The sequence below is a fragment of the Musca domestica genome, unplaced genomic scaffold (assembly GCF_030504385.1).
Source record: "Musca domestica strain aabys unplaced genomic scaffold, Musca_domestica.polishedcontigs.V.1.1 522, whole genome shotgun sequence".
Lineage (NCBI taxonomy): Eukaryota > Metazoa > Arthropoda > Insecta > Diptera > Muscidae > Musca > Musca domestica.
This window is the reverse complement of record NW_026712350.1, coordinates 135,634-161,010: the sequence shown is the minus strand read 5'-3', so window position 1 is coordinate 161,010 and position 25,377 is coordinate 135,634. Positions and strand designations below refer to the sequence as shown.

Below are 25,377 nucleotides of genomic sequence, written 5' to 3'. Positions count from 1 at the left end.
ACGTAGCTGGCATAAATCTGTCTTGTTCCCTAAATAAAAGAAAGTGCGACAAACAAACCAATGTTTGAATTATTCGGAGAGTTCTGCCGGTCCAAACTTTTGATACCCTCCGCCATTTTGGAGGAACCTAAAAAAATGTCCAAAAAATTCCGTCGAAAAGTAACGCTCAAAGGAAACCCGTTATATGTGTGGAAGACGTGGACCTGCATAGACAATTTTCCGCCATATGTTTTAGTACCCATAACGAACTTTCAATACGAAAATTTAAACAATTCCAGTACAAAATGTCACTAAAATCATCAAAATAACGAAAATCGGGGGGTACCGTTGTATGGGGGCTATATGATATTTAGATTGACCTGCCAGCAGACAAAAGACTTATCTGTGCAAAATTTTAGCTTTTTATCTTAATTCGTTTTGACTCTAGCGTGATTACAACAGGCGGACAGAGGGACGGACAGAGAGTGGTGCTACATTGTTGTGTCTAAAATTATTATTTCGATGAATTACAAACGAAGTGACGAACTTAATATACCCTCCATATTATATATGGTGGAGGGTGTTAAAATTCCGAATATCAGGTTATATGGTGCAATACTACAGAATTACATCAAATTGTTAAGTGGATCTTTACATTCAATTATCTGCCACAGAAGGTGGTGCCTATTACGAACTCCAAACACCAAGTTGAAGAAAAATGAAATGAATGATGATTACTAAGTAGTTTTCTTACAACTATAGGGCGCATTTCTAAAACACCTCTATATTTTAAACGCTGACTCCAGCGTTCGGGATTCCAGCCAAATTTCGGGATTCCAGCCTTTTTCCTTCACCCAATAACAAATTAAGTGTCGTTTGGTAGTTTTCGTACAAATATAGGACGCATTTCCAAAACCACTTCCATCAAAATCGTCAAAATACCGAATATCTGGTGATACAGTAATATGGGGTCTATATCAAAACTTGGACCCATATATGTATGTATAGTTCTCTGCAACGATGTTTACTACATACTGTCAACACATATTTACAATTTACAGCAAATTCTATTAAAATCGTTACTAGAATTCCCCAAAAACCATAAAACGTGGACCTATATAGCCCATTTTCAATACCAAAAGACCTGTAGACCTAAAATACATCTGAATAAAATTTTATATACCTACTTTGTTTTGTTCGGAAGCTAGAGTGATTTCCATAGAAGGCAAACAGATTTAGCATTTTATGCAGATCAAGAATATATATCTAAAATGTACACAGTGTTACAAACGGAATGGCAAACTTAATATAGGGCATAAAAATGCTCATAGTGTCTTTCTTTCGTGTTAACCCAGCTAACATTTTTTTTTCAAATTCGGAAAAAAGCTCTGCACAAGTTTCCGACTCTGATGTAGAATTTGGAACGAACTCGGAAAAAATTGTGTAAGATTGCCCAAGATTCTGAAAGTTTTTTTTTCTTGAGAAAGAAATACAAAAGAACATAAGAGCTTCGGGGAGAATTCGTATAGAAATCGCTAAAGAAAATTTGAAAATTCGGAGAATTATAGGATGTTGGATATCAAATTCGGAAAAAAATTGCATTTTTTCTATAGTTTTATACGAAAATCGGGAAAATTTCGAATAATCCATCGACAATCGGAAAATAATAGGGTGTTTGATACGGAATTCGCAAAATTTTCAAATGTTTGACACGAAATTCGGATACAAATCTAAATTTATTCTATAGTTGTATCCAGAAATCGGGAAAAATTCGATTAAATCATTCGAAAATGGGAAAATAATAGGATGTTTGATACGAAATTCGAACAATATTCGGATGTTTCATACAAAATTCGTACACCTAAAACTTAGGCAACAGGTAAATTGAGTAGAGACATCTAGTGGAAAATAAAATATTAATATTTCATTGTCGTTTTATTTTAAAAGTCTATCCAGTCTATCTCTGTACCTTAATTTGTGTTTGATGTATCACAGCCATCCGCTTCTAGATGGCGCCAACAAAGAGATGTCACTTTTGTATTGTAACCAATTTTCGAGCTGCCCATCCTATCTCAGGCAATTGAATAAAATACTTTAACTACTTTCCTATAGATGGCGTTATATTATCAGACGGGCAAATAAATGAATCATATATTATAGCTTTCCATGTCTCCTTCATATTAAATTAAAAATTTCGAACTATCTATCGGAGACCCCATCATCACAATATATACATTTTGAATAAGCGCATAATAGAGAATTGATGTTTAGTTCTAATATGGAAAAATCGGGTTAAAAAATCTCGAAGATATGACCAAAATGAAGACTTGACAACCTGGCATTTTTAGGCCACAATTTCCTTTGAAAAGCTGTCATTTTTGAGGGTGCCGGAAGATTTTAGTAAAATGACTTTTTTTTTAAATACATAATTCGTTGTACCCTCAGCCAAATGGTATGTATCATTTTATACGGCCAAAACATTATTCAGCGAAATCATTTTTTTTAGACCCTAGGTCTCTTTCGAACAAATCCGTTTTATGTCATTTGGAGTCGAACAAATGGTCTCCGTCCATCTGGCTGGCTGGGATTATCCAATTTGGAATGAACTTGGTACCGTATCGTAACATTAATATTAATAGGATTTAATTAGATATAATTCGGAGATGGGCAAATCTGCCCAGTCCTTCTGCTACCTCCCACACGAGGAGTCAATATTTTCACAGAAATTAATTTATCTTCTACAAAAATACAGAATCATTCGATTTTTGTGCAAACTTTGCAAATACTAATTTTTATCAGTGCTAGGTCAGGTGTAAAATAGAAATTCGGCCCACTCCATTAAGTGCAGCCCCCACAAAGGGTTAAAATTTCGAATAATTCTAATTTTAATAAACTGTCCGATGGTCTTAAAATTTCGCACATCCCAGTGTATCTACCAGCGTAAGATCTCGTATGAAGATGGGATAGAATGCTCCACTACTTATGGTAACTCCCTCACAACGGGTCAAAATTGTGAAAAATTATATCTCTCATAAAATGAGAAATAAGCAAACAATGTCGCTAAAATCATCAAAATACCGAATATCGGGGGGTACCGTTATATGGGGGCTTCACGAAGACGTGGACCTGCACAGATAATATTGTGTCTTAGGCTGTAGTATCCGTTACGAACTTCAAATGCCAAATTTGAAACAATTCCGGGGAATAATGTCGCTAAAATCATCAAAATACCGAATATCGGGAGGTACCGTTATGTGGGGGCTATATGATAACTTGGACCTACGAACTTAACCTGCCTACTGGCAAAATATACATGTGTGCAAAATTTTAGCTTTCTATCTCAATTTGTTCAAAAGATAGCGTGATTACAACAGACAGACAGACGGGCAGACAGACGGACATGGCTAAATCGTCTTAGAATTTTACGCTGATCAAGAATATATATACTTTGTTGGGTCTGACATGATTATTTCGAGGAGTTACAAACGGAATGACAAAATTAATATACCCTCCATAGTATGGTGGAGGGTATAAAAACATACTTTACTGCACAGAAAGAGAAAAGATAATCCGATTTTGCAGCAACTTTGCACATCCTGATATCGGCATAATTGCTGGTTCAGGTGCGAGAATGGACCATATCGGTCCACTTGATTAAGAACACCCCCCATAATTATAACTCTTATAAAATGTGATCTAAGAGTCCGATTGTCTTTATTTACACGCATTACAATATTTTTATTAACCCAAGGTCTGGTGTAAAAATGGAATATGTCGGTCCACTCTTTCCGGTACCTCCTCCACATAGGATCAAAATTTTAAATATCCATGAGGCACATATAACGTCCGATTCCATTCAGTCTTGGCACATCTCTACAGGGTGAGATAAAAAACTGCAACAAAGTCAAACGCCATCATTTTTACTTTTTTTTTAAATTTTATTGAATGAAAGCAAAAAATGTCGGAAATATCATCAATTTTTAGAATAAGTTTAGATTTGTTCGAATTGACACGAATTATGGCCACGGCCAATAAAACCGTCACACGCTGCCCGAATGTTGCTCTGCGGTATTTTGGCTCATTCCCAGCGAAGCGCTTGCTTGAGGTGATCGACACTTTGGTATTTTTTAGTGCAAACCTGGCTTTCCAAAATACTTCAGACACAATAGTCCAACGGATTGGTATCCGGAGATTTTTAGTGGCCATTGTGCGCTGGAAATGAAGCGAGGAATCTCATTTTGTAACCATTCTTGGGTGGCGCGTGCAGAATGCAATGTTGCTTAGTCCTGTTGGAATGTCCAAGGTCTGCGGTCAAGATGTTTGCGTTCCCAAGGCTTTAATACACCCTCTAGAATATTTTCACGATAATATCCGGCATTTATTCTGATGCCACGGTCGATTAATACGAGCGGAGAGCGACCATCGGCTGTTATGGTGGCACACACCATCACCATGGCCAGCGCTTGAGTTCTGATGGCCAACCGAAGGTGCACATTTTCAGCTGACCTCTTTCGCAAGTAAACTGCTGGACAACGAAAGTTTTCTTATCGGAGAAAACCAAATTCGGCAAAGCGAAGCAACTGTTTAGCTCTTTTGAGTCTAATTTCTTTCTGTTGCCGTGAAAGTTCTTGCACTTTTTGGAATTTCAATAGCTCTACCCCGAGCTCATTTTTCAATATTTGCCAAATGGAATATTGCGATATGTTTAGCTCACGAGCCATTTTCGGCCACTTCGACACGGGTTTCGATCAAGTCGCTTCTTTACTTTTCGAACCATTTCTGCTGATGTTGTTTTCTGTTCCGTCCATTTCCTTGACGTCAGGTTACGCTACCAGTATCACGGTAACGAGCGATGGTACGAGACACAAAAGATTTATTCAAATTTAAATATTGGAGTGCTCTAACGATACCCACTTGTGCTTTTCCAGCTAAATATAAAGAAATTAAGCTTGAATTCCATCACGAATAACATTTTTTAACTAAAATGTATTTGTGCGCTTGTAAAAAATATAATGAGCTGTCACTGGAATAATTTTAACAGCTGTCGGACGAGTCGATTAGAAATGACAGCAGTCTAAAGTTGGTTGCAGTTTTTTCATCTCAACCTGTACATCTGTTATCTTGTTAAAAAATAATTTGCAATTTTCCTAAAAAAACAGTCAAGAAAAAAAAAAAACACATTTTACTTTTTTGTCACACACTCACACATTTATCACAATCTGTTTATTATTATTTTATTTCTTATGACAATTAAACACAAGTGTAAAAGTATGCTTTCTTCTAACTAATTGATATCACCAGAGTTGCTTAAGGATTCCATGGAGAATGAGATTGGCATCTTAACATACTTATCGTTATTGACTTAAAAATAAACAAAACGGTAATTTTTCTAAAAAAAATCATTTACAATTTATAATAAATTTCCAATACAAATTAAAACATAAAATGACATATTGTTCTATTATATAAATACAAAACATAAACTACTTACATATTTACAAATAAGAACTATGTGAATATATTTACATCATACCTACATGTTAAACCTTTACATCTTATCTATTTAGAATATAACCTCAAGAGGATCTTATATACAATATATAATGATATGGAATACTTGTACTTTGTTTTTTTTTTTTAATTATACATTTTTTTCTTATTAGTAATATTTAAATTTTAACACTTATGGCAAGAACTTAAATTAACAATTAAGGATTTTTATATAATAACATTTTTTGACAATTATAATTAATAATTATACAGCAGTAATTTAATTGAAATTTAGTAATTTCGTTATGATCCCATTTTTTTTGTATAAACTTGGTCACCAAGTTTTTCCCATTTTTTTGAAATGTTATTCACTTTAATGGAGACGTATCTTCATTTTAAAAATTGAAACACAATTATTTCGTTTTTTAATCGCTGAGTTGCCTCGCAATTTATGATAGATATAAATATTGAAAATTGTGTCCCTTTGTGGGTGAGGTACCAGAAGGTGTTCGCAGATATATAGCATCTTCACAACAGATCTGGTGTTAGCAAAAATTATTGTATGTGTGAAATTTGAAGAGAGTTGGATCCTTATTTCGCTTTCTTTGAGTGTTATGTTTTTCAAAATTAGATTATTGCTTCCCTTTCTGTGCAGAAGATATTTCGACCATTAATGGGGGAGGTACCAGAAGAAGTGGACCGATATACTCCATCTTAACACCAGACCTTGGCTAATAAAATGATTGGGATGGGTGAAATTTGAAGTCAATCGAACTCTTAATTCTCATTTTATGAGAGTTGTAATTATTTAAAATGGTGACCCTTTGTGGGGGAGGTACCAGAAGGAGTGGACCAATATTGTCCATTTTCGGACCAGACCTAGCACTGATGCAAATATAAGGATTTGCAAAGTTGGAGCAAAATCGGATAATCGTTTCTCTTTTTGTGCAAAAAAATATATTTTATTTTTGAAAAATTCGACCATTTGTGGGGGAGGTACCAGAAGGAGTGGACAGATATATTCCATTTTAACACCAGAGCTTTGGTTAATATAAATATTAGGATGTGCGAAATTTGAAGACAATCGGACTCTTACATCACATTTTATGAAAGTTGTAATTATTTAAAATTTTGACCATTTGTGGGGGAGGTACTTGAAGGAGTGAACCGATATTGTCCATTTTTACACCTAACGTAGAACTGATGCAAATATTAGGATTTGCAAAGTTGGAGCAAAATCGGATTATTCCTTCTCTTTCTGTGCAAAGAATATTTTTTTTCAAATTTCGACCTTTTGTGGGGGAGGTACCACAAGGAGTGGACCGATATACTCCATCTTAAAACCAGACCTTGGCTAATAAAATGATTGGGATGGGTGAAATTTGAAGACAATCGAACTCTTAAATCACATTTTATGAGAGTTGTAATTATTCAAAATTTTGACCATTTGTGGGGGAGGTACTTGATGGAGTGGACCGATATTGTCCATTTTTACACCTGACCTAGAACTGATGCAAAAATTAGGATTTGCAAAGTTTGAGCAAAATCGGATTATTCCTTCTCTTTCTGTGCAAAGAATATTTTTTTTGCAAATTTCGACCTTTTGTGGGGGAGGTACCAGAAGGAGTGGACCGATCTTGCCCATCTCCGAACTTGATCTAAGTTTGACAAAAATATTACGATGTACCAAGTTTGGACCAAATCGGATACTCCCTTCGAGAGTTATCGTGCGCACCAGCCAGCCAGACAGACAGACAGACGGACGGACATCGCTAGATCGACTCCAAATGTTCTGAAACGGATTTGGTCCAAAGAGACCTAGGGTCTAAAACCGTTATTTCGACTAGGCACGTTTTGACCGCATCAAATGATATATACCCTCTGTAGCCATATGGCTGAAGGTATAAAAAGTTGTAAGTTCGGCCTCCACCATTTGGTACAAATTTGGCAATTTAAAAAAAAAACCGTTAAAAATTTTGTTAAAAATTAAAAATACCGAATGCCAATACGACGATGTGGACCTGCTTAGGCAACTTTTATCACAAGTTATTGCAATATTTAAATCCGAAACTTGAAGAAAAATCTATTTATAATGTAGCTAAAATCATCAAAATACTGAATATCGGGGGTATTGTTATATGGGGGCTATATGAAGACGTGGACCTACATGGTCCTAAGACATTTTTTGTCTCAGGATGTAGTATCCATTACGAACTTCAAATACCAAATTTGAAATAGTTCCGGTAAATAATGTCGCTAAGATCGTCAAAAAGCCGAATATCGGGGGGTACCGTTATATGGGGGCTATACGAAGACGTGGACCTACATGGACCATTTCCTGTCTTAGGTCGTAGTATCCATTACGAACTTTAAATACCAAGTTTGAAACAATCCCGGTAAATAATGTCGTTAAAATCATCAAAATACCAAATATCGGGGGGTACCGTTATATGGGGGCTATACGAAGACGTGGACCTACATGATCCATTTTCTGTTTTATGCTGCAGTGTCTATTACAAACTTCAAATACCAAATTTGGAACGATTCTGTAAAATAATGTCGCTAAAATCATCAAAATACCGAATATCGGGAGGTACCGTTATATAGGGCTATACGAAGACGTGGACCTACATGGACCATTTCCTGTCTTAGGCCATAGTATCTATTTCGAACTTCAAATGCCAAATTTTAATCAATTCCGGTGAATAATGTCGCTAAACTCATCAAAACACCGAATATCGGGATGTACCGTTATATGGGGGCTATATGATAAAGTGGACCTACATGGCCCATTTACGAACTTAACCTGCCTACTGACAAAGTATACATGTGTGCAAAATTTTATCTTTCTATCTCAATTCGTTCGAAAGATAGCGTGATTACAACAGACAGATAGACAGGCAGACAGACAGACAGACAGACAGACAGACGGACATGGCTAAATCGTCTTAGAATTTTACGCTGATCAAGAATATATATACTTTGTTGGGTCTGACATGAGTATTTCGAGGAGTTACAAACGGAATGACAAAATTGATATACCCTCCATAATATGGTGGTGGGTATAAAAACAAGTTAAAATGTATCAGTCGATATTGCCGCCAGATGAGGGTACACAACCTATGTCAATTTATTTAAATATATATTCAAAATGTTGACCCTTTATGGAGGAAATACCCAAGGAGTGGACCAATATTATGCGTGAGGTACCAAATATATTGGACCACAGCATTCCACCAAATGTAATACTCAGACATCTATAACCAATTTTTTAGGAATAAACGCTCTTTGAGGAAGAAGGCGTAGTCCGATATCTATCACTTTCACACCGGAACTTGCATTAGTAAAAATATTGGCATATATGAAATTTAAGAGAATCTGAAGATTTTTCGCTTATATGAGAGATATAATAATTAAAAATTTTGATCCCTTTGTGGAGTGGTCTGCTCCATTTTCACACCTGGTCTTATGTGGATAGAATTATTGGGATATGCGAAATTTGAGGATGCTGATTTCGCATTTTATGAGATTAATAATTATTCTAAATGTTGATCCTTTATGGGGGAGGTACATGGTGATGTGAACAGATGTGGTCCATTTTCGTACCTGACATAGCACTGATGCAAATATTTGAATTTGTACAGAAATGGATGATGCTTTCTTGTTCTATACGACAATTTATATTCTTGAAATTGTTGACCTTTTGTGGGGCCAGATATTGTCTATCTCCGAAATATGTTTAGATCAAATCGATCAATTCGAACGTTATAGTGCGCACAAGCCAGACGGACGAAAGGACGTATACCCCTAGATCGATTCGAAATGTCCTGAAACGGATTTGGCACAAAGATACCTAGGGCCTATAACCGTTATTTCGTTTGGTCATATCAAATGATATCTACCCTCTGTGTATATGGGGGATATACGAAAACGTGGACATGCATGCTATTGTAATTTTAAATATCAATTTTAGTTTTAAAAATCTCATTTAAAATGTGTCTAAAATCGTATAAACACCGTTATGGGTTCTTGAACCCATATGAGTTCAGTACTATTCAAGAAGTTTTTTTTTTGGCACAAACTGCCAATTTCCAGCCAGTTTGGTTGAAAATATAAATTAATCCCCAATCTTTACCAAAAATCCTTGGAACCTTAAAAATATATTTAAGTGGAATTTTGTCTACCAATTTTTAGTCCGTTTGAAAGCTAAATCACATAATTGTCCCAAACCAACTGTAGTTTTTTTACTTATTAGAACTTTAATCCTATGGCCATCATCCTCATCAGGAATATTTAAGGATTCAGCCAGAATTTCTAAGAAAATCAACTGCATATTTAAGGTTCTCAGTACTCATACATTCTCCCTCAAAGAATGTTCACTACTGACATAACCTATGAAGTGAAGCCGTGCGGGGTTGACAATGTGATACCCTACAACACTACAAAATGTCAATTTTGCAAGATTTCGCTTTAGAAATTATGTTATGGAGCACTGCCCATACATTATACTTAACATTTTGAGCAGGGATATTTGCTCAATATTTACGGACTCCGTCGTGCTGTTAGTTGTTATGGTCCATTTTACAGATAAATATAATCCATTGGTCATCCAAAATGCTAGAATTCTTCCCTGTCCTTCACTCTCTTCTCCGACGTGTCGATTGACTTCAATTGTGTGATCTGGTATATTTTTCTGTTTTTGGCTCATTTGAAACCATAAATATTTTGCGATCATCTCCAGAAGCAAGAGGCCCCTCTGTAGCTCCAAATTTATACTCATCTATATAATTTGCTTGTCCACGATATTTGGTTATGTTTGTCAACCAAATCAGTATAAAACCGCGTTTATATCGGATATCGCCTGTAAATAATGTTCGTATTTTTTTACACAATAGTAGTGGTCCATTCCACCCGCTTTCCTAAACTCTGACTTCATGCGTGTCCATTGGTTTCTATTTGTGACGTTTATAACGGCTGCAAAATCAGGAACATTTTTAATTGTTGGTCCATTTCAACCCCTAAATATATTGTGGACATCTTTGAAAACAATAGACCTAGCCCTTCTGAGCCTAACCCTGCCCATGTGAAAATGTTCGTCAGGATCGGACGATAATTGCAATCTGTATATAATAACCCCAACCTGTGTTGTAAGGTGCAAAAATATTACAAAATATACACTTCAATATTATAAGTCGAAATTGAAAAAAATCGCATGCGATAAAAAATATGAAAAATAAAAAAATATTACAAAATAGTACAAACATTTTGTAGGGTTAACCTACGTTATGAGGATTTATTTGAAGTATAAGTAATGGATATGACAATTTCAATCCAAATCCTTTTTATATGTAAACGTACTGTTAATATCGTTATTGAAATCTTTTAGTTCGGTTTTTTTTTTTAGTTTTTATACTTTAATGCCAAGAGGGCATTCTGAATTGACAAAATTTGTCAAAATAGGTCCAGCCATTCTTGAGATATAAGCATTCTAGCTAACATCCCCTTCTTTGGATATATACAGTGTATATATTTCGCTATATATATCCGATATATTTACTATGGCATCTACATAACGGTCAGAATTGACCTGTTCGTCTATTTGTGATTTCGCCGGCATTAAAAATATTCGCGTTTTAATGGAAATGTTGCCTTTTATTTAATACACATGTTATGATCTATTTCACCCACTAAATATTACCCGATGATCATCAAAATTGGAACGCGTCCGCGTCGATTTTTCAGTTTTTGGTCCATTCCGAACCCTAAATATTATGCGATCATCCAAAAGCAATAGGCTGCTATTCTGGCCTTAATTGCGACCTGTAGAATAATTACAAATTAACATGAACGGACAGACATACATAGGCTAGATCGAATCAGCTCTGCGAGATAGGAAGATCCATACATACTTTCCTACGTGGGAAACCAATATTTCGAGGTGTTACATAATTTTTGAACCAATCGAACTTATAATACCCCCAACACATAGTGTTGTAGGGTATAAAAACATATTTTATGACAAAAGTCCAAATTTTTAGTTTTTCTATGTCTCCATAATGGTAAGCTTTATCAACATTTTATTTTACAATCTTGCAGTTCTGGAACAGAACAAATGTTTATTAAACAAAAAATGAACACCATAACATTCTCTCAAGAAATTACATAGAGATTTTCCCATATAACAGTACCTCCCAATTATCGTTATGTTGACGTTTTCAGAAACAAGTTCCAACAAACTAGCTGAAATTGGAAATATCGGGACCTAATTAGGTAGAATTTATCTCGCAAAAAGTCTCTTTGTAGATTCAGAATTTAATGTAGGTCCCATTTTATGACACCTCTTGGTATTTGGAATACGAAAGTTTGTTATAATTTCGCACAAAATTAACTAAAACTTAAAATATCTGCTTCTCATTATGTGATTACAAACAATGCTCTCATATTAAGGTATTTTCCGATTTTTGGAATTTGGAAGGTTCTTCTTTTTGTAACAAAAGTGGCGCCCAATTTTTTTCCAAGTTTCAATTAAATGATCTCCAAATTGACATTGCAATATATAACAACGTCTCCTGGTTTTCTGTATTTTGAAGGCTTCTGTCTCATTTTCCCACGGAATCAGTTGCAGTTTAATATTTTAGGTTCTAATTAGGTAGCATTTTATGGCAAAAAAAGTTTCAAAAGTACTTACACGACGTAACCTACTGATATTCGGTATTGGAAAGATTTTTGCAAGTATCCTCGCAAAAGTTCTCAATACAGGCCCTAATTGTGGGAGTATGGGTCGTTACAATATTTAGTACAATTTAGTATTTTTATACCCTCCACCATACATAGTATGGAGGGTATATTAAGTTCGTCATTCCGTTTGTAACTCATCGAAATAATCATTTTAGACCCAACAAAGTATATATATTCTTGATCAGCGTAAAATTCTAAGACGATTTATCCCTGTCCGTCCGTCTGTTGTACAATCTAAACGAATAAAGATAGGAAGCTAAAATTTTGCACAGATCTCTCTTTTGTCTGCAGGCAGGTCAAGTTCGAAGATATCGGTCCACGATATCGTATAGCCCCCATATAACGGTACCCCGCGATATTGCGTATTTTGATGATTTTAGACACATTTTTCAATGGAATTGTCTGAAATTCTACACAAGGAGTTCTTTGTGAGCACTTTAACCCCTGAAAGGTAATTGTCTATATAGGTCTACAATATCGTATATCGATATATCTAATATCTTCCGATGTTAGATTTTTTAAAGATTTTAACAGAATTTTTAATGGATTTTATTTTTTGAAAATTTTCTAATTCGTTCCAAATGGTGGAGGGTATTCAACTTACTTAATGCTTTTTTACTTGTTTTTGTTATACCCTCCACCTTGGAAAGGAGGGTATATTAACTTTGTCATTCCTTTTGTAACATCCTTAAACATTCGCCGTAGACCCCATAAAGTATATATATTCATAATCAGCATAAAATTCTAAGTCGATTTAACGATGTCCGTCTGTCGGTTGAAATCACGATACAGTCCACATTATTTGACGTTGAGCGCCAAAATTTATCAGAGCAATTTGTATTGTATCTAGGATGGCTGGTATTGAAAATGAGATATATCGGCCTACGCTTTGGTATAGTCCCCATATAAAGGTACCTCCCGATATTTGGTATTTTGTTGATTTTTGCCATATTTTTTCACGGATTTGTCTAAAATTTGGTATTTGTTGGTCATAATGGGTTCCAGCTCCGGTGGCGAAACATTGCATGTATGGCTCCACGATTTGGTATAGCTCCCATATAACGGTACCTCCCGATATTCGGTGTTTTGATGGTTTTTGCCACATATTTTCACTGATTTGTCTAAAAATTGGTATTTGTAGGTCATAATAGGTCCTAGTTCGTGTGGCGAATCATTGTAATTATAGGTCCACGTTTTGGTATAGTCCCCATATAACGGTACCTCCCGATTTTTGCCACTTTTTTCACGGATTTGTCTGAAAATTGACATTTGTAGGTCATAATAGGTTCTTGCACTTTTGGCGAAACATTGCATGTATAGGTCCACGATTTGGTATTGTCCCCATATAACGGTACCTCCCGATATTCGGCATTTTAACGGTTTTTGCCATATTTCTTCGCGGATTTGTCTACAAATTGGTATTTTTTGGTCTTAATGGATTCTAGCTCTTTTGGCGAAACACTGTATGTATAGCTCCACGTTTTTGTATAGCCTCATATAGCCGTATTTCCCGATATTTGGAATTTTGATGATTTTTGGCACATTTTCCCATGAATGTGTTTAAAAATTGGTATATGTGGGTCATAATGGGCCCTAATGTTTCCTTTACCCTAAGGTGGAGGGTATTGAAAGTTTGGCCCGGCCGAACTTAATGTTTTTTTACTTGTTTTCTTTTTTAGAATGTTCGAAGTAATTTAGACTAGCTTTCAGAAAATTTAATTTAACTAGACAAAATTCCCCAGACATATTTCGGAAAAAATCACATTCATTCATATTTGCCAGATCGATTTTGGGATCCAAATTTTCTTGCCATGTTTGTAATAGAAATGTCTTTTAGTTTAGTGGAGTATATTCAATGAATACAATAAATTATATGACCGGGTGTATTGGATGAAATGGAATATACAACTTAATTCCTATAACTATATTTACACAGAACTTACATACCTACATATTTACAAAAAATTTCGCCTATTATCCGAAATAATTAGAGTACTGTTATGGATTTGTTCCCCCACTTTGCTGCGTGGAGGAGTTTGTGGTATTGAAGATATTTTCCAATGGTTCTGAGGCAATTTGAAATGGCAATATTCGATTCATGGTATTTGACAAAGCACTCGAATCGTTGTTATTGGAAGTTGGGTTGTTGTTGATGCCACTGTTGTTGCCAATCTGTGATGTCGGCTGATGTGCTGTGGTATTGGGAAGTTGAACATCATTTGTTCTGGGAGACGATTGACATGCAGCAAATAATGTAGATCGCTGAGATTGTTGCGGACCCAAGGGTGATGTATTTTGCTGTGATGTGGGTTGAGGGTTGGGCAAGGCAAGCTGATGATGGTCGGCGTGATTGATGTTACTTCTCTCATTGTTGGCGGAATGAGACATTAGCTTGTTATCCTCTACATTTGCATCCGTGATGTCATCACTGATATTCATGTTGAAGTTCATGGGATGACTAGATTCTGCGGCCAGTTGTATGTAGGAGAAGATTGAATCTTCGCTGGTTGTAGCGGCAGCATTGTTCGAATCCCCTTTGTATGGTGTCGTTTCCATAATGTGCCCTGAATCAGCACTGTTGAGGGGGTTTGATGTACTGCTGATATTGGCGGGAGTATTCGGATTTGCTGCATTCGGATTTTGTACTGTTGCTGAGATACTATTCAGCGTTGGTTCGGAGGTGCCTATATTTTGTAACGGCGATAGATTTAGAAAAGCATCAAATTCTTCCTGAGCGAATTGCTCCAAGTCCGGAACATTTCGATTTAGAAGCATTTCATCCGGCTCTTCGGAATGTATGGGTTGGTGTGGCGGATGGGTGTTACTTGCTGCATTAGTTGTGTTTGCCATATTCGCCTGTAGCTGTTGGCTTGCCTGATGCTGTTGCTGCTGCTGCTGCTGTTGTTGTTGACACTGGTGTCGCTGAGCTTGACTATGTTGCAGTTGTTGTTGTAAATTTTGCTGATGCTGCAACATGATTTGTTGGTTATTCATTTCGTTGGAATTCATTGCAAATCCGTATTGATTGAATTGCTGTTGTACCGCATTGTTGTTGAAATTAATGTTGCGACTGTTGTTGCCCAGCGTCAGAGCATCGGTTTGGCCATAGTTCACTGGCATCATTGGCTGCAGCAGGGTGTAGCGAGCCAACAGCAGTTGCTCGGAAACAATTCGCAGTTCATCCTGCTGCTGAAGAATTAACTTCTGCAATTCGTCATGTTTTCGTTGAAGCTGTTCTTGCAATTGGTTTTGGGATGGGGTCATTACTACTGGCGCAGCTATCATCTCGTGCTGGGGATGATGCTTCAAGAAAATAACAGCATTTTTTAAATTAGCCTAAATATAAAGATTGTTGAAAATGGAATCTTACCGGTAGGGGTGATATAACTGGGGCAACCTGAAATGGAGCTATGACCGGCTGCACCGGTATCGCTGTGAGATATTGCGGCGATTCTATAAAGGGTGGAGCCACAATTTGAGGACTTCGTATGGGAAATGTAGGCTGAGAAAATTGACACGTTCCAGTGCCGGCTATAGGGCTTCCCTGTACGATTGCAGGTATCGACTGGAACATTCTTTGACCCTGTGGCGAAGAATTCATTTGCATTTGTTGTTGCTGATGTAGGCTCTGGGCGTGTTGGGATGACTGTTGTTGCGAATGATTTTGCTGGTGATGTGAAAAGTGTGAGTGATGATGGGGATTTGTGGATGTCAAGTTCTGTTGCTGGTGATGTCCGCTGCCGGAATAATTGCTGTGCCCCAAATTGGAAGTAAACCTTTGCCGACCCTGTAATGTAAAAATGATTTAATTAAGTCCTGAAAATATGAATTTCAGTTACCAAAAAAAAAAAAGTTAAAAAGTATCCGTCGATTGACCCTTTTGTGGGATTGGACCAGATTAATTGGCGGATTATGGCGGAGCTACCAGAAGGAGTAGAACGATATATCCCACCTTCACACCAGTTCTTGTGTTGATAAAAATATAGGAATGTTTGAAATTTGAAGGCAATCGGATTTTTATTTATCATTTTATATGAGTTATAATTATTCCAAATTATGACCCTTAGTGTTGGAGGTACTTGATGGAGTGGGGCAATATTGTTCCTTTTCGAAACTGACCTAGTGCTGACAAAAATATAGATCTCCGAATATATATACAGGGTGAGATAAAAAAAATAACAACAAAGTCAAACGCCATCATTTTTACATATTTTTAAAAATTTAATTGAATGAAAGTAAAAAATGTCGGAAATAGCATTAACTTTTGGAATAAGTTTGGATATGTTCGAATTGGTCACCTTTGGAAGGAATTTGGTCACACGCTGCCCGAATGTTGCTCTGCGGTATTTTCTTACCATAATGCTTTTGTGCGCTTGTAAACAATATAATGAGCTGTCACTGGAATAATTTTTACAGCTGTCGGACGAGTGGCTTAGAAATGACAGCAGTCTGAAGATGGTTGCAGTTTTTTTTATCTCACCCTGTATGATATTGTATATATTATGCTACATATGCAATATCTTAGATATCAGCATCAATATAAAGGTCAGAAGTGACTTCTTCGTGCATTGGTGATTTCGCTGGAACTAAAAATAGTCGCGGTTTTGAATGTATTTAGGAATGTGGCCATTTCACAAATTTTTGAGATTCTGACTTCGCAATAATGGTGAGGGGTATAAAAACCCAGCTCGACATGTTACATATAATAATTTACCAACTTACCGTACTCATATGCGTCATTAATGATTGACGGCTTGTGCCCGATTCAGCAGACATCGACGTGGAATCCGATTCATTGCCACGGCAATTGTACATGTAGCGTTTTCGTTTCACATTCGGTGAAACACCCGTCGAGCTAATATTACCATAACTAGAAGCTGGACGAGAATTCGATTTTATGGCCTGCAGTTGACAGCTCTGACCTGCTCCGGTGGGGGTGGGTGGATTTGTCCATAGCGTCGATGAATCTAAACTGGGTGGAGTTTCATTGCGCAGAATATCGCCAATTAGATTTGTGGGGTGGCTGTATATGTTGTTGGAACTACTGACAGTTATCATGTTGTTGTTGGGCGTGGTGCAAGCCACCGCTGCCGTCGAGGCTGTTAACGTTGGAACTGTATCCGCATTAATATCAGTTGGTGTTACGGGTAATTTTGTATCTATTGTATTGGTGGGATTTTTGTTCGCCATTTCACGGGGGGCTAGAGCAGACGATGATGATGATGATGACGGTTTGGCCGAAGAGGCCGGTTTATTTCTGTCATAAGTGCCGTATTTTAAAACGTCTATATAATTGATGACCTTGTGAGTGCAGACCACATATTCCGGTTTGGTGGTGTACTGATTGTAGGAAATATACGAATCAGTTTGGAGCCAAATCCATTGATGACCCTTGGTTAAGAAGCGATAGTAACCCGATTTAACTTTGCCTTCTTGCATTACTTGAGAAGATAGACATATTTACAATTAGATCTCATAAGAGACGCATGTTCGGATTCAGACTTACATTTCTCATGACAGCTAACAATGTCATCAATATCATCAAAGTGATAGTAGTCATAGCCTGAGGTACCCAAAACTTCGAAAGGCATATATCCAATTATGGGAGGGGCTCTTTGATCAAGAAACAGGAACTTCCATTCCATGCTGTGTTTTGAGGTAAATTCGCTGCAGGTCGGATCTGTTACGGTTATTTCACGTATCATCTGAGGCATTTGCAAACGGCCAGTACCGACAAAGATCAACTTGTGGTCCAGATCCATCGCGGATGTGGCATTCCGTTGGAGTGTACGAGGCAAAGATGTTTGAGTATTTTGATCAACCACATCGATTTTTGCATCGTTTCCTGAAAATGCCAACATAATTAGCGATAACACTTTATGTCCTCCGAGTCGACACGACAAAAGTATACTTAACGGAATACATACTAAAATAACCTACAAATTTTACTAATTCAAACGAGTTCCGATCGCCATCCTCAGTGCCCCTACGTTTCAAGTGCAGGAAAAAGGTTATTTGATTGCGGGCGCCAATGTCAGTTTGCATGGGAGCAATTACGGGCTTGGGATTGAGGAACATATTCAAAAGTATCTCGTGATCCATTTCGTAGGATAAATCAAAAATTGTCATTTTCATGAGATCACACTGCTCACAACACCATAAAAAAATCGGAAAAAGAGGAATAATTATTATGGTTGCACATTAATCAACTGAAACAGCAACTCACCGGCAAATAACCTAATTGGGCTGTAACACTATCCGATGTATAAAAAATCGATCCGCTACTCCCAAAAACAATTATAAACCCATCCAGAGATTCCAACATCAGCTGAGTGAACTCATCGTTGCTGAGAAACGAGGGCTTCCACTCCTGCTGTATTTCAAAAACCTTTGACCTATCAGTTGCTTCTATGGAAAAACAAAAGAAATAGGATTGTTCTTATTTTAAATTATCCAACTTTCAAGCTTACCATTGTGATGCTTGAGAAATGTTATCGTTGACTTCAGTACCGTGGATTTGTCCATCTTTCGATTTGATGTCGAAATCAAAGCGCTCAAATCGTTAACCAGTGAATTAAATTGATCTCGCCGTTTCTTTTCACTTAAGTTTCGCGATCGCCTGAAAAACAATAAAAACATAAAACGATTTTAATTTTTTTTTTGCTGAGTTTTTTGATTAATACAAACATAGAGATCATATAAAATACCATTATCACTGGCATTTTTAGAGCAACAATAATCTAATTTATATCATAAAATTATAAAATTTGACATTCTTTAAGTTAAATAATGATAATGACCGAATTAACTTTCCATGTAGCCATATGTCCCACGTATGTTTTTCATTCCAGACACCCATTAAATGCATTACAAAACAACCAAAAGTGAAATCAAATTTATTTGTTTAGGGTAGGTTTAATAAATGTGTACGATGGTATAGGGTATCATATAGTCGTCCCTTCCCATCTTTTGACCTTCTTATACCCTCCACCATACTATGGAGGGTGTATTAATTTGGTCATTCCGTTTGTAACTCCTCGAAATACTAATGTCAGACCCAATATCAGGCAGGTTAAGTTCGTAAATGGGCCATGTAGGTCCAGGTTATCATATAGCCCCCATATAACGGTACCTCCCGATATTCGGTATTTTGACGATTTTAGCGACATTATTCATCGGAATTGTTTCAAATTTGGTATTTGAAGTTCGTAATGGATACTACATCCCAAATCAAGAAATGAGCCATGGAGGTCCACGTCTTCGTAAAGCCCCCATATAACGGTACCCCCCAATATTCGTTATTTTGATGATTTTAGCGACATTATTTAACGGAATCGTTCCAAATTTGGTATTTAAAGTTCATAATGGAGACTACATTCTAAGTCAAAAAATGAGCCATGTAGGTCCATGTCTTCATATAGCCCCCATATAACGGTATCCCCCGATATTCGGTATTTTGATGATTTTAGCGACATTATTAAACCACATTTGGTATTTGAAGTTCGTAATAGATACTGCAGCATAAAACAGAAAATAGGCCATGTAGGTCCACGTCTTCGCATAGCCCCCATATAACGGTACCCCTCGATATTCGGTATTTTTATGATTTTAGCGACATTATTTACCGGGATTGTTTCAAATTTCCCTTGTGAAGTTCGTAATGGATACTTCAGCCCATGCCAGAAAATTGTCTGTGCAGGTCCACGTCTTCGTATAGTCCCCATATAACGATACCCCCTATATTCGGTATTTTGATGATTTTAGCTAAATTATAAACAGATTTTTCTTCAAGTTTCGCATTTAAATATTGTAATAACTTATGACAAAAGTTGCCTATGCAGGTCCACGTCGTCGTATAAGCATTCGGTATTTTTAAGTTTTTAACAAAATTTTTACGGATTTTATTTATTTATTTATTTTTTATTTTATTTTTTATACCCTACACCACAAGGTGGTCAGGGTATTATGTCTTTGTGCATTTGTTTGTAACAGGCAGAAGGAAACGAGATAGACCCATAGTTCCTTTTGATGATCTGCATAGAATCACATTCTGAGTCGATTTATGCATGTCCGTCCGTCCGTCTGTCCGTCCGTCCGTCCGTCTGTCCATGTATTTTTGTAAACAAAGTACAGGTGGCATTTATTGTCCGATCCAGATGAAATTTTGCACAAATCATTTGTTTGTCCCAAGGACGAACCCTATTGAAATTGGAGATAATCGGTCAAAAATTAGATATAGCTCCCATATATATCTTCGTCCGATTTGCCTTTTATTGTGCACCAAACGTGTTATATCAGCTCGAATTGTATGGAATTTTGCATATACACCCAAATTAGGCCTGAAAATATGTGTGCCAAATTTGATCGAAATCGGTTCAGATATAGCTATAGCTCCCATATATATTGTTCATCCGATTTGTTATTTTTGTCCTCCGCAGCCGTAATATTCACTCTGTAACAACAATATTTGGGGAAATATATCAAATGCAGCTCAGAAATACCTTTGCTGAATTTTATCGAGATCGGTTCAGATTTGGATATAGCTCCCATATATAACTTCGTCCGACTTACCTTTGATTGTGCACCAAACGTCTAATATTTGTCCAAATGGGATGAAATTTGGCACTTACGACCGAATTGAGTCTAGAAGCTAGTACGTCAAATTTGGTGAAGATCGGTTCAGATATAGCTATAGCTTCCATATATATTATTCATCCGATTTGTTATATTTGTTACCCACAACCGTAATATGCACTCCGTAACAACGATATTCACGGAAATATATCAAATACAGCTCAGAAATATGTTTGCCAAATTTTATCGAGATCGGTTCAGATTTGGATATAGCTCCCATATATATCTTTATCCGATTTCAAATTAATTGTGCACCAAATGGGCAATACAATTCCGAATTTAAAAGATACAAATGCTTCGGCATATTTAGTCCTTTGAACTTTAAATTATAATTATAATCATAGCGTGTATGATTGAATTCTCCCATAAAAACGTTTAATTGTTATGTGAAGCTCTACTTAATTAGCAAAGTGGTGTAGGGTATCATAAAGTCGGCCTCGCCCGACTTGAAGACTTTCTTTACTGTTTTCTTTTTTTTTGGAAATTGCCAAATTTGTACCAAATGGTGGAGGTATTAAAAGTTCGGCCCGACCGAACTTACAGCTTTTTTACTTGTTTTTACGAGTTTGAAATGGAAATTAGGTTCAGGATTCGATTTAGCCCCATATAAAGGTACGGCCCGATTTTAAGATATTTTTGGGGTTTTAGTGACATCATAATTTCATAAAAAGATAATGTATCATATGATATTTTTTTCAAAGTTTGCACATTTTAATAAATATGTCGGTGCTAGATCAAGTGAAAAGTGGACAAATCAGTCCATGTATGAATATGGGACAATTTGGTCCACACATTCCAGTACCATCCTCTAATATAAACATTTATTTTTACAGTTCTGTTCTTACACTTTCTACCGAATTTCGTACTTTTCGTTAACTATATTGTACGCATTTCCAAAAAAAAGGTCCCAAAATCTAATCTACAGTTACCCTCATAGCAGAATTAAAAAGTTCATTTCTATTCCTACACACATATATAAAACTTAGTATCATTTAGTATTTTTCCTACTTGTTATACACTTGTTGTACACATCTCCAGAAATACCTCCATCGATTCTAAACTTTAACCTTCTTTACCTTTTTCTACTCATCCAAAACAAAACTGTACCAAATTTTGCATCTTTTTTCCTCTTTTTCCACTCTACTTTCAAAAAGTGGCCCCAATAACAAAATTTCAGAGTTCCAGTTCTATCACTTTTGTTAAGTACATTTTTCAGAAACCACCCTAAAATTTCAACACTTCACAGTAAAAGTGCCCCAATATGAACATGTCGAATTTCCAGCCCATCCGTTCACCCAAATCCGAATTGTAACAAATTTTGTATCAAATAGTACAGTTCTTACAATTAGCATATATTTCAAAAACCACCTGCTTGTCAACCCTAGTTCCTCAACCTAATTCTTATACAAAATGACTACATTTTAGCTCTATCCGTTTACATAATACCAAATGATACCAAATACAGTGCTTTAAGTGCTTTTAGTTCGAATTTCAAAAAACTCTTTAGTGTACCTATCCTACACTCCGTCAGCGAATTTCATCCCGAATTTCAGAATTCTACCTCAATCCGTTTGAATAATACAATTGATTCGATTTTTAGTACTTCTAGTACATTTGCAGAATAAATAGTGTCCTATGTCGCCCCTAGTTCTAGCTACATTCTCATCAATTGTCATTCATATCCGTAAAGCCGTTCTTGAGTTATAAATAGTGTAATGAACCCGACTATTTATACCACCATACTATGGAGGGCTTATTAACTGTATCATTCCGTTTGTAACTCCTCGAACTATTCATGTCAGACCCAACAAAGTATATATATTCCTGATCAGAGTAAAACAAACGGATAGGAAGCTACAATTTTGCATAGAATTGACTTATGTTTGCAGCAGGTCAAGTTCGAAGATGAGCTATATCTGTTTTCGTATAGACTCCATATAATTGTACCTCGGCATATTTGGTATTTTGACGATTTGATATTTTGACGATTTTCTAAGAGAACAAGTAAAAAAGCCGGGTCGAACTTTGAATACCCTCCACCATAAGGTACAAATTTGGCAAAAAAAAAAGATCCGTTAAAAATTCTGTAAAAATCTTAAAAATACCGAATGTAGCCGTATATTAGGGTCTATATTCGACTTTTTTTCAAAAGATATTACAATATTCAAATGCGAAACTTAAAAAAAACTGTTTATAATGTAGCTAAAATCATCAAAATACCGAATATAGGGAGGTACCATGGGGGCTATAAAACATGCACAGACAATTTTCTGGCATAGACTGTAGTTACCATTACGAACTTCAAATACCAAATTTGAAACAATTCCGGCAAAATAATGTCCCTAAAATCATCAAAATACCGAATGTTGGGAGATACCGTTATATGGGAGCTATACGAAGACGTGGAGCTACATGACCCATTTTCTGTCTTAAGCCGTAGTATCTTGTACGAACTTTAAATACCAAATTTAAAACAATTCCGGTAAATAATGTCGCTAAAATCGTCAAAACACCGCATATCGGGAGATACCGTTATATGGGGGCTATACAAAGACGTGGACCTAAATGACCCATTTTCAATACCAAAAGTTCTACAGACATAATACACATTTGAGTAAAATTTTATCAACCTGCTACATTTCGTTCGGAAGCTAGAGTGATTTCCACAGACAGACAGACAGACGGATAGACGGACAGACATTGCTAAATCGACATAGAATTTTATGCTGATCAAGAATATATACCTTTTGGGGTCTAAAATGTATATTTCGAGGTGTTACAAACGAAATAACAAACATAATATACTTTCCATACTATGGTGGAGGGTATAATAATTATATAAATTTAGTACAGTTCTTCACCTTAGTACGTATTTCCAATAATATTATATTACCTTAACGTATTCCTAAACTTACCTTTTACACCAAATGTCAAGTTTTTTTTCTAAATCCAAATGATACAAAATTTATTGTTTTTTTTTAGTACTTTTAGTACACTTATAGTTAGAATTTCCAAAATCTCATCATTATCTCTCCTCTTTACATCAAAATTGACCCAAATACCAAATTTCAAGGCTCTTGCTTGGCCGTTTCGTCTGGGCGTAAAATTAGCCAATCAGTGTGTCATTCACTAAAATATTCTCAAAATACATGTTTCAAAATGCAATGCAGTGCACTGTTTATTCATAAAATCTCTGTGTTGACATCACCGTTCATATTAAGTTTGCAGAAACGAAATCGATTCTCACACTCCAGAGAACTTCAATTATTAACACAATGTAACTTATCTTTATATTTATAGCTGGGAATTTGAAAATTCACGATACAATAATTACATTGTCTAACTTTTTTTCTAAGTGCTCCCGACTTCTTCAAATTATTTGTTTGTGTATATTTTTGTGAAAAATAAAACAAAATATTTCCAAAATTAATGATTGGAAGAACATGTAAAACTCTTTGTTCTAATTCCACCGTCATACGCCGAAATTCATTTCTTAGGGACAGGGACACATCCATCAAGATAATTATACCCTACAACACTATGTGTTGGGGGTATTATAAGTTCGATTGGGCCAAAAATTAAGTAACACCTCAAAACATTGGTTTCCCACATAGGACTGTATATATGGATCTTCCTATCTCGCCGAGATGAGTCGATCTAGCTATGTATGTCCGTCCGTCCGTCTGTCCATGTTAATTTGTAATCAAGCTACAGGTCGTAATTATGAACCGAATCTCACGAAATGGAAAATGGAGGTGGGGTTATGGTCAGAATAGAACCCTATTGTTTTTGGAGATGATCGCACGATATTTATGGGTTGATATGAAATTTATATGGAGTTACAGTTTAGGTTTGGGCAGAAACCTACCAATTTGGGCGGCCATCGGACAATAATTAGCGGGTAAAATAGACCCTTAATTTTATATAAGAAAATAGGAAAATTTCCACTAAACCGCGAATATTTTCAACCCATTACAGTGATGTATATGTAACAGAATTGATCTTATTTATTCTGCTTATAAATCAAGAACCGCTTAGCCGATTTTCACAATTCCCATTAATTCGGAATGGTCTTTTGCCAAAAAAGCAGAAAATCTAAAAAAATCGCGGAAAAATATACCAATAAAAAAGTGAATATTTTTTGTTCCATTTTTTAAATTCTTGCCATATTTTTTATCGCATGCGATTTTTTCCATTTGACTTACAATTTTGAATTGTAAATTTTCTAAATGTTTACACCCTTTAACACTACGTTTTGAGGTTATTATATGCATGTCTCAATTATCGTCCGATCCTCACGAAATTTGGCAAGGGGGGTAGGGTCAGAATTAAAGCCTATTGTTCTTAAGATGTACATTTAGAGGTGCAAAAAGACTGAAAAAAATTATTTTTTTCTAATCTTGTAGTCGCTCTATGGGCCGCAATTGAAATTAATCGACAAGGAATTTCGCATCGGAAGAGAGTTAAGGACAGGGAAGAAGTCTAGAATTTTGGGTGACCATTGGATTACATTTAGATGTAAAATGGACCACAACT

At 36.1% G+C, this 25,377-nt stretch overlaps 1 protein-coding gene across 2 annotated transcripts in view; it reads right to left on the bottom strand.

The window, feature by feature from the left end:
* Positions 1–807: 807 nt before the first annotated feature.
* The window catches only part of LOC131805379 (circadian locomoter output cycles protein kaput-like), a 36,283-nt gene continuing 11,713 nt past the window's right edge, over positions 808–25,377 (bottom strand). Inside the window, exons 2-8 of one of the 2 annotated variants that reach the window (XM_059128482.1) lie at positions 18,678–18,826; positions 18,434–18,615; positions 18,135–18,351; positions 17,714–18,052; positions 16,930–17,648; positions 15,578–15,994; positions 808–15,510 (exon numbers count right to left, since the gene is read on the bottom strand). In XM_059128482.1, coding sequence (XP_058984465.1) covers positions 14,206–15,510; positions 15,578–15,994; positions 16,930–17,648; positions 17,714–18,052; positions 18,135–18,351; positions 18,434–18,615; positions 18,678–18,826 — 3,328 coding nt within the window. In that variant the 3' untranslated portion in view covers positions 808–14,205. Of the gene's footprint in view, positions 15,511–15,577; positions 15,995–16,929; positions 17,649–17,713; positions 18,053–18,134; positions 18,352–18,433; positions 18,616–18,677; positions 18,827–25,377 lie in introns of those variants that run through there. The other variant, XM_059128483.1, reaches the window with a different exon arrangement.